Below are 10,483 nucleotides of genomic sequence, written 5' to 3' on the forward strand. Positions count from 1 at the left end.
ATTTTTATTTACTTTTAGTTATTCGCAAAAGTTACGTATGATTTGCATAAATATTCATATCTAATGGTTTGTTATGAAATTATTATAATATTGTTATAATGATAATTATATTTGAATGGAAACTTATAATTATGATAAAGACATTCAATAGTTAAATCATTAATTAAAATTAATATTTTTATATTAATTTATATTAAAAAATTGGTACATTAATTTTAGTGATCTATAAAAAAGACAAACAAAGATAGTGTCATTTAAAACGAGTTGACGAGTTGGTCAAAATCAAGATATGTGCATGATTGCATCTGCCCGATACAAAGAGAAAATTGATAGGATCGAAGAGAATAGATAGACGTGCATTTCACAATTCACACCACCACCAAAGGGTACAATAAAAGTGGAGGAGATCATGTCTGTGGATAACGGTGCATCAAGTCACCAGCTTTTTCAGCTTCTTTCCACTCTCCTAAACGAGGTATACCCATCATACCCTTTCTCAATCTCACCCGTGCGGCCGTGCATCATTTAATCAATGCTAAAAGATTTAAAATTTTGTCAATTATAATCCCAAGTTTGTTGAATTTATGGGTTTCCTGAATCGTTTAGGTTTTCTTTTTAATGTTTTAATTTCGTCAATTTACAAGGAATTACGAAGGGAAAGTTTTGAATATGTATAATTCACACATGTTCAAGGTTGGTAGCCGTAAATTGTGGAATTTTATTCAAGAAATACATCTCTTTTATATAAAAAAAAAAAGAAAAAAAATTAGTTTTGTGTCTGATTGATTGGGGAGTCATATGTTTTACTTGACTGACGTTCTGTTTGGCATAGCCTCATAGCTTGAATTACAGAAATTAAGCAATGAGAAATAGTATCTGTGAGGCTAGTTGAGGGAGAAAGAAAAGCTGGACTTTGTTTTGGGGAGATAGAAAAGCTTGGTTTTGTATGATCGATGACTGATAGTACAGTATGATTTTTGAACTTTGAATGGATTTCACTTACCACAGTATAAAAAATGCTTATGCGCCTGAGATAGATGTTGGTTGCTTGATGATAAATTTGCTGTAAAGTTGAATAAGAGTTCCATCCTAAAATCAATTGATTGATAACATTGCATTTTATGTTGGTCATACAATCTAATTCTTCAATGTCGGATCACAATTGGATAGTTCTCCAACACCCCAAGTAGTGAAGCCCAAGGCACAGCTGCCTCGGTTTGGTGAACTTAACGCTTGGTGGTTACATTGATTCATTTTAGCTTTGTGCCTAGCTTCTTGGCCTTCTATTGTCTTCCTTATTGCACTTTAAGCCTTTAACATCCAAGGGAGATACTTGTTGGCTTTAACAAATAATGGGTGCTTTTCCAACTAGGACCTTTTAAGTTTTTTCGTTTTCAAAGCGACAATCTCTAAGTTTTTTTTTGAACTACAACCACCACCTTACCAAACTTGACAGTATTACAACCACTTTCTGGATTCCAGTGAGATGACCTGTTGACATAACTTATGGCCTTTCACTTTAACAATCCTTATTAATCTAATCTAAAAATACCTTAATAACCCTAACTAATCCTAATTAACCCTCCCCAACAAACCACCACTACCCTCTCCCCCTCCCCTGCAACCCCTCGCCTCCCCATCTCCTACAAGCGGTTGCACACCCAAATTCCCCTCTTTCATTTATTCTACCAAAACCCAATTTACCCACATCTGGGTTGTTGGTTTCGAGGAGGAGGATACTTAGAAAAAATTAGTGGTAGAAGAGGGAGATTTGGGTTGCTGCCTTCGAGGGAGAGAAGGGTGGAAGGTCAATAGCTCAGTCAATGGTCTTTTAGCTTGTCATCTCACTGGAATCCAACAAGGTAGCTGTAATACTATCGAGTTTGGTAAGTTTGTGGTTGTAGTTCTCAAAAAATAAACTTCGAGGCTGTTATGAAGGCTGTAGTTCACCATCATTTCTCCAAGAACAATCTTAGGTTCAAACTTTTATAATCTAATTCTGGGATTGGTATGACTTAATGTGTTGATGCCGCATTTAGGTCCAGTATTAGTTTCTGGCTTTGAGCTTATGAAATGTCTGGCTAACAATAGCGGGAAAGGAACAGAAGTGGGACATGGAAAGAAAGGAGAGGAGAGGAGGAAGCGGGCTTGTTTTTGAAATTAAACCCTTTCTAACATTGCAACTATTTACTTTAGTAGAAGGTTAAAGAAATTGGATGTTTCCCTTGCCGTTGGTTGTTAATGCTTGTTAAAGAAAATATGTCAATGTGGATGATAGTAATTACTTAGTTTTGGAGTCCAAGCGTGAAACGTCGGCCGAAAGTGTGAGCTTTTTGTAGTTGAGGCGCACTTTTTTTGTCAAAAAGCTTAAAATCAATTTAAAAACATATATAATACTTACAACAACACGACATTCATAATTTAGTATCAAAAAGCTTGAAAATTATTAATTATCCTTGGGGTAAACACCACTTTAGCTCATAACTATTATAATGAGATTATGAAGAATACTCAAAGTTATTTTCTTCTTTTTCATATGCTTTTTATTTTACTCAAAGAAGCAATTAATTCTCGAAGTTCATACTCAAGTAAATTTGAGTTTCAAGTTTTATTTCTTTTTCAAACAAACAAGCATAATTTATTACCTAGCTCAACAAGGAGGCAAACAGGGCACACAAGGCACAAAGTACATCGAGGCGCCCTAGGCGTATGCCTCTTTTAGTAGGCGTTGCCTCACCTATTCGAGGCGTTTTCAGCCGAGCCTGAACTCATGGTGCATAAGGCGCAAAGTGAAGTGCCCTTTTCAAAATGCGCAAAGCGAGGTGCCCTTTCTAAAACTAAGAGTATTTATGAATTCAGAGTCCGAACAAGTATTTATGTGTGGGGTTGGAGGTAAGTGGTGTCAAAAATTCAAGTGTTCTATTATATCCAATTTGATAATTTATGTCTTGTTGAGCTGATTTTTCGTCTGTTTCTTTTCTTTTCGTTTCTTTGTGATTTTTGTACTTCACTTTCTTTGATTGCATGGACGGAGGACAAGGGTTGGGGTGTGACCAAGGAAACATGCGCCGGGGTGGGGGGGATTGTTGGGCATTTGATGTACACCCATCTAGGAAACTAGTATTACAAAAGGGAACAAATGGCTATGTTAAAGACAAGAAGAGAAGTGTGTTTGGTTTAGAATGGTTAAGGCAAGAAGGTGGTTGTGTGTTTAGGCTATTTCATAGAGCTACATTTGAGATTCGTAGTGGTTTTTAGGGAATTTGGTTGTATTAATAGAATTCTAAAACAAAAGAAAGACTTTAGCTTTTAGGAATCTCAACTTAAAAAACTTGTGGATATGATGGTAAGGAAAACTCTACCTAACCACTAGTGTAGAATTTTATTGTAAGGAATACTCAACTTAACTAATGAACTACTTGAAACTTAAGTTGGAGGAATCTCAATTTCAAGTATAAATTCTTCAAGTTGCTTGCAACTTTCTTTGTTTATTGCTTGTTTGAATAATCCATAAACAAAGTCATCAAAACAGCCATAAAGCCGTGTAATTCACATCCCTTAACTCTCTTCCTTTAAAACTTGTAACTCCCTTCTTATTCTCTTTAATGAACTCTTAATCCCTTCTCATAACTTGTGCATATTGGCTGAAGTATTCTTTTTTCTATGCGCATTTTTGTAACAGCTCTTAAACATGTAAATGAGAGTCTTCAAGTGCTTATAAGACTCTTCAATTTCAAGGAAAAAGGTTACACAAGCAACTCTGAAAACCAATGGAAGGACCATGTAAAGTGAACTCATATGGACTTGTTTCAATAAGACCATGTAAAGGGAATTTAACTATTTAGTGTCTTTATCCTATTCGAATCAACCATAGCTTGATTTCCATCAGCATTGCATGCCCAAGCCCCAAATATCTGTCTTGATAATATCTTCTTTCTTCTAAAATAACCGAGTCACTATGGTCTTTTCTATAGGTGGAAGCAATATCCAACGAAGAAGAGGTCGATTTACGTGCCAAAATTGAAGCTCTTAAACTAGAAGTTACTAAAGTGCCTTCTCAGTCTCTACAGAATACAGATGATGCTGAGGTACCATGCTTCTCTTCATTTGTTTTTTTATCTTAGCAAAAGCATTTGTAGGTTAAAGGTAGGTGAGTAGGTTCATATATGGTTTGCATGACACAGATGGAATTGGCCAGTAGATTGGATAAATTGTCATCAAAGCTTGATGAAGTGGATGAGATGATTTCCTCAGCTATAACTACTGATCCTCAAGTCAGGTCTCTGTTGAGTAGTACTGCTGATGTATGGATGCCTGTTATAGCAGCTACTTCTGATGAACGTCGCAGATTTTCATCTTCAGTATATGATGGTGAGCGTGAGCCTGAGCCTGAGCCAAAAGAAAACAAATCCACTTAATCATCTTTGGACAATTATTCTTTTCTGTAATATGTGTCTGATTTTTACTTTTCTCTATTTTGTAACTTTCTACTAATTTGATTTTTATAAAGTCTTTAACTGTCGTTTTTGGCTGTTCTTTGAGGGATTAATCAATATTGAAATTTTCAGCTGCTGTATTGTAATTGTAAAACAGTCATGGAATATGAATCAATATATTGAATTTTTTTTATCTTATTGTAAGTGATGAAATTTGTTTTCGAAACCCATGTGAATCACTTTGCAACGAAGTTGAACACTAGTCAATGGCTGTTCATCATTCTACTCAGATAACAGCAGGTTTCATATTTTATTTACTTGGTTAAAGAAGTTTTGTTAGTGTTTGATTATCAGCCAAGGAACTAGTTTTAGATAATTTTCCAAGTCCGATTGATTTTGAACTTCTTCACGTTTTAGTATTCCGATCTGATTTCTACAACTAGTTAGTTTAGTGGTATTAGTTAATTGTTAGTTTTCTATTTTGATTAGTTGGTTTTAGCCTTTTTGTATTTTGGCGAGAAAGTTTGTTATGTAAGTTTAGTCACGCCTGTATATATACAGGCTGTGTTCTTGGAATAATTCAATTAAGAAATAGAATATATTTTTGTTGTTCCCTCTCTAATTCTGTCTCTTTCTCTCTATTCTTGCTTGTCTCTTCTTTCTCTCCCTCTCATTCCCTCTTTTCTCTTGTGATCAAGCAATAAACTGCTGCATTGTTATTAGAACATTCTGGGCTAAACACTTCATCAATCAGTTTGGCACCTAGGAAGTCTGCAAAGCTTGCTGATATGGAGGAAACAGTGAAGTCCTTGGAAGAGAGATATTCTCGTCTGGAAGGCATGTTCCCTCAAATGAATGGGGCTAATGCTTCATTGTTAAAGAAAATGGAAGAAATGACAGTCCAATCTTCAAGATTGGCTCGGAGTGGTCAAGATTCTGGTATCTTGGGACATTCCCCCCAAGGGTCACAAAGAAACAATCCCATAACACTACGCCCATTTGACTATGTTCCCAAACTAGAGTTCCCAAACTAGAGTTCTCTCAATTTGATGGGACTAATTCTAGACTATGGATTAAGAAGGTTGAAAAGTTCTTTAAACTTTGCAAGATTGGTGATGAACAGAAATTAGACTTTGTTTCCATTCACTTGATTGGCAAGGCTGAAAATTGGTTTAATTCTTACATTCTTGCAAGACAAAATGTAGATTGGAGCACCTTTTTTGTGGATTTGTGTACAAGGTTTGGTGAAGAATTGGGAATGAATGTAGTAGAGGAGTTTAATAAACTAGAACAAAAGGTATCTATTGATGACTACCTTGATGCAAAGAAATCCTCAATTACCTGATTCCTTCTTCTTGGATAGTTTTATTGGAGGATTAAAATCAACTATCAAGCCCTTTGTGAAAGCCTTCAATCGCATAAGTCTTGCTGCTGCTGTTGAATTTGCTAGGCTAAAGGAGCAAAATGATGAGGCCATGAGGGTGGTCATAAAACCTCGTAATCCATTCAATAAAAAAAAAATTTTTTGACAAAAATTCTTTATCTTCACAAAGATCCAGTTAATCCTCTAATGTATATCAAAAGACAGCCTCACAATCAAATCTTTCAATTTCTAAACCTATTCGGTTAACTCCAGCTGAAAGAAGGTTGAAAGAAGAAAAAAGGTTGTTATTTCTGTGATCAGCCCTATGGGAGGGGCCATGGTTGCCCAATTAAACAAACTTAATTGTTTCCTATGGAGATTCCTAGGGTGGATGAGGAGGATATTGTGGACCAGATAGATGTAGGAAATCATGATGAGGGCTGCACTTCATATGTTGTTAATCATGAAGGGTCAGTAGTGGAATTAAATACTCTAGAACCTTGCATCTCAGTAAATGTCTTGAGTGGGAACCATGAGTACCAAACTATGAGGATAATAGGGTACCATGGTAAAAGCTCCTTACATATCTTGATTGATTCTAGAAGCACTCACAATTTTGTGGACATTGGAATAGCTGACAAGCTTGAGCTAAGACGAGAACCCATTTCCACCCAATCAGTAACTGTGGTAGATTGGAACAATCTGATTTGTACAGCAATTTGCAAATAATTTTCTTGGAGAATTATGGAAGCTGAGTATAAATCCGATGTCTGACTTAATACAATTGGGAGGTTATGACATGGTTCTTGGCATTCAATGGTTGAAACAGTTAGGAGTTATTATGGGACTTCAACAACTTGATCATGGAATTTGATTATGACTCTAAGCATCAGATCTTGAAGGGGGGCCCTCCTCACATAGACAAGACAATTAAAGGCTCTCATTCTTTACTTACCTCAGCAAACCAACTATACATGCTACCAGCTAGTTGCTTTTTCTCCAAGAATGGATGGTGATTCCACTCTAATGAGGTTAGAGAAAACCGATGACATCTACTTTTTTTCCTATATTATTTCTTTATTAGAAATATTTAGTGATTTCTTCTTTGAACCAAAGGGCCCACCCCCTTCCAGAGGTGTCCTAGATCATAAAATTCCTTTGGAATATGGCACTAACCCTATCAATGTGAGACCATATAGATACCCTTTAAAGCAAAGGGATATTATTGAGAAAATTGTGCAGGAGATGCTGAACCAAGGAATCATTCAAGAAAGTGGTAGTTCATTTGCTTCACCAGTGGTGCTAGTAGGCGAAAAAAGATAGCTCTTGGAGGCTATGCGTAGATTAGAGAGCACTTAATAGCAAGACTGTGAAGAATAAATTTTCAATTCCAGTAGTTGATAAATTAATTGATGAGTTGGCTGGCAATTGGATATTCAACAAGATTGACTATAGAGCCGGATATCACTAATTGAGGGTAGCTCATGCAGATGTCCATAAAACAACCTTTAAAACACGCCATGGACACTTTAAGTTCATAGTTATTCCTTTTGGCCTAACTAATGCACTTGCTTCTTTCCAATCTTGGATGAATTTCATTTTTAAACCCCTCTTGAGAAAAGGTGTTTTAGTGTTCTATGATGATATTCTGGTCTACAGCCTGATTGCTAAACATCACCAACAAGTGTTGTATAAGGTGTTTCAACTAATGAGAATCCACATCTTATTTGCCAAACGCAACAAGTGTCATTTTGGTTTAGAAAAGGTTGAGTAATAAGAGCATTTTATATCTGGCAAAGGGGTTGAAGCTGATGCTGCTAAAATTTCTTCAATTATTAACTAACCTAATATATTCCACAAACTAAAGGGACTTGAGGAACTTCTTAGGCCTAGCAGGCTATCATAATAGGAAATTTATTGCTAGATATGGTTGGCTAAGCAAGGCCCTTACTCAATTACTAAAAAGGGGAGTTTTGCTTAGTCTGATGAGGCTTAAAAAGCTTTTGAAAATTTGAAACAAGCCCTCAGCACACCTCTTATTCTTGAATTACCTGACTTTTCCAAGGTCTTCATGGTAGAAACTGATGCTTTACAAAAGGGTATTGGGGCAATCCTTATATAGGAGGGCCACCCACTTGCTTACTTGAGTAAATCCTTAGGTCCAAAGTGGCAAAAGCATTCTGTTTATGAGAAGGAGTTGCTTGCTGTAGTAGCTACAGTTCAGAAATTGGAGCAATATTTGAATGGACAAAAGTTTATTATCAAAAACCGATCAAAAGAGCTTGAAGTGGCTACTAGAACAAAAAAAATCCCAACCCCCTTTCAGCAATTTTGGCTCTTAAAACTAATGGGATTCTCCTATACAATTCAATATAAGAGTGGCATTGAAAACCTAGTTGTTGATGCCCTCTCCCACATCTCAGGTACCGAATTATTTCTCATGAATATCTCCTTGATTAATTATGACTTACATGACAAGATCCAACAAATTTATGGGGATGACTTCAACATACAAAACATTATTACCTCTCTTCAACAAGGACAACACAAGACTTCCTTTACTCTCACTGCAGGACTTCTCAAGAAGAAAGGTAAGATTGTGATTGGTCCCAATGAGGACCTTAAGAAAGCCCTATATGGCTACATTCTTCCCCTCAAGGTGGTTATTCTGGTAGAGATGTAACACTCAAAAGGGTAAAGGCTCTTTTTACATGAAGGGGTATGACCCCCTACATCACACACTTTGTTAGAAACTGTGTCACATATCACGCTGCTAAACATGAGAATGTGACTCCTCCAGGTCTCCTACAACTTTTACCTATTCCTTCTAAAGTATGGGCTGACATTTCCATGGATTTTATAACTAGTCTTGTCTGTATGTAAGGATGTTATTTTTGTGGTGGTGGATTAGTTGAGTAAATATAGCCACTTTATGGCCATCTCTCATCCTTACACAGCAGCCTCTATGGCTTAGGTCTACTTGGACAATGTTTTCAAATTGCATGGGTGGCCAAGGTCAATAGTGAGTAATAGGGACTTGGTCTTCATCAGAAAATTTTGGTAATCATTGTTCACCATTCAGGGTACTGATTTGTTGCTCTCCTCTACATATCACCCTCAAACTGATGGGCAGATAGAGGTGGTAAATAAGTGCCTTGAAACTTACCTCAGATGCATGATTTTGAACTCCCCTGTAGACTCAATTAGGAACAGGAACAGCAACAAGAGGGGGGTGAATTGTTGTTGTTATTAGTTTAAGCGTTTTTGCCCTATTTTTGCGGAATTGAATAAAATAAATAAAGCTTAAACTTAGAGCGAAATAATTAAAAGAGACAAACGATTTTTACATGGAAACCTTCTGGGCCTAAACAGAAGGAAAAACCACGACCCCTCGGGATTTCTAAATTCTCCACTATGTTTAAGGCAACTCGTTACAATTACATTAAACATCTTACTTCACTCGAAGCGCATCAACTAAGCCAACTCTTCTCTCTTAAATTGCTTCACTCAAAGCAACAAACTTAGCTTCACTAAAAGCTAAACTCCACACTAGCTTCACTAAAAGCTATGTCCTTAGCTTTACTCAAAGCTATTCTCTTCTCTAGCTTCACTAGAAGCATTCTAATTCCCCCTAGACTCACCCAAGTCTAGTTACAGAGATTCTCTCAAAAACCCTTACAAAAGGATAAAAATTCTTTAAAAATAAAATCAATAAGTTGCACAAGAAAATATTATAAATTAATTGGCATTTTTTTAAAAAAATTTTCTTGTAAAAAATTCTCCCAAAATTACGTATGATTTAATGGCTCATACTAAGGCGAGTTTTGAAGAATAACCGAGTCCACTATTTATAGAGCTAAAATCCCTAATAAAAAGGAATATTCCAACCCATTATTCCTTATCCAAAATAATCATGGGAATAATGTGGATTAAACTACCAGACGGTTATTTCCACAAGACTTGAATAAATCAAGCATACGGTTAAAACAACAATAACAGTTGTTCCCTAATAATAGGTTCTGTTCCCTTAAACAGCAGTTTCTTCAGCAACAGTTCCTGTTCCCATAATAATGGCTGGAACTTTATGCTATTTATAGAAACGGTTATACTTAATAGGAATGGTTACATGCTAACTATTTATAGGAATGATAACCTATTTTCTAGGATAAAGACCGGTTAAAAATAATATCAAAGACTTTTTCAACAACAGCTATTCCTATATTTAGCAAATCCAATATTTACTAAATATAGATCCTAAAATAAAGGATCTTTATTTAGAGACTCATACGTAAAGTAATTTTTGAAAAACGTTTTGCCAATTAATTATAATAATTAACAATGCAACAAATCAACTTTATTTAATACATTAACTAAAAATAATAATTAAAAATAAATAACCAGAATTTCGAGTTAACGTAGGTTGACTTCAGCTCAGGAACAGTGCGCTGTCTCTAATTTCCAGTTTTGTTAGAACATCCAACTTAGGAACAGTAGACCTGCTGTCTCCATTTTACATCCCAAGCGATATACTTCTTCTAACATCTTTCGGATCCTTTTGACTCGTACATTTCCATGAACCAAGTCATAGGTACTATCAACGATCACAATTACGACCGGATATCGACCTGCACACAATCTCTAAAAACATATTTGTTTTAAAAAAGTGTAGTCATCATCAAAACTC

General features: G+C 35.8%; 1 protein-coding gene across 1 annotated transcript; it reads left to right on the top strand.

Moving 5' to 3' along the window:
* The first annotated feature begins 249 nt into the window (after positions 1-249).
* LOC130805680 (uncharacterized) lies at positions 250-4,640 on the top strand. Its single transcript, XM_057670461.1, has 3 exons — positions 250-475; positions 3,975-4,088; positions 4,185-4,640. The coding sequence occupies exons 1-3, from the start codon at positions 410-412 to the stop codon at positions 4,416-4,418; spliced, it is 414 nt and encodes a 137-aa protein (XP_057526444.1). The 5' UTR covers positions 250-409; the 3' UTR covers positions 4,419-4,640.
* Positions 4,641-10,483: the final 5,843 nt, after the last annotated feature.

The sequence above is a fragment of the Amaranthus tricolor genome, chromosome 2 (assembly GCF_026212465.1).
Source record: "Amaranthus tricolor cultivar Red isolate AtriRed21 chromosome 2, ASM2621246v1, whole genome shotgun sequence".
NCBI classification, from domain to species: Eukaryota; Viridiplantae; Streptophyta; class Magnoliopsida; order Caryophyllales; family Amaranthaceae; genus Amaranthus; species Amaranthus tricolor.

Excerpts from the sequence above, each read along its gene's own strand:
- LOC130805680 (XM_057670461.1), top strand. The coding sequence starts at position 410 with ATGTCTGTGGATAACGGTGCATCAAGTCACCAGCTTTTTCAGCTTCTT. Across the intron at positions 476-3,974 it reads TTTCCACTCTCCTAAACGAG|GTGGAAGCAATATCCAACGA; the intron begins GTATACCCATCA and ends TCTTTTCTATAG. Across the intron at positions 4,089-4,184 it reads AGAATACAGATGATGCTGAG|ATGGAATTGGCCAGTAGATT; the intron begins GTACCATGCTTC and ends TGCATGACACAG.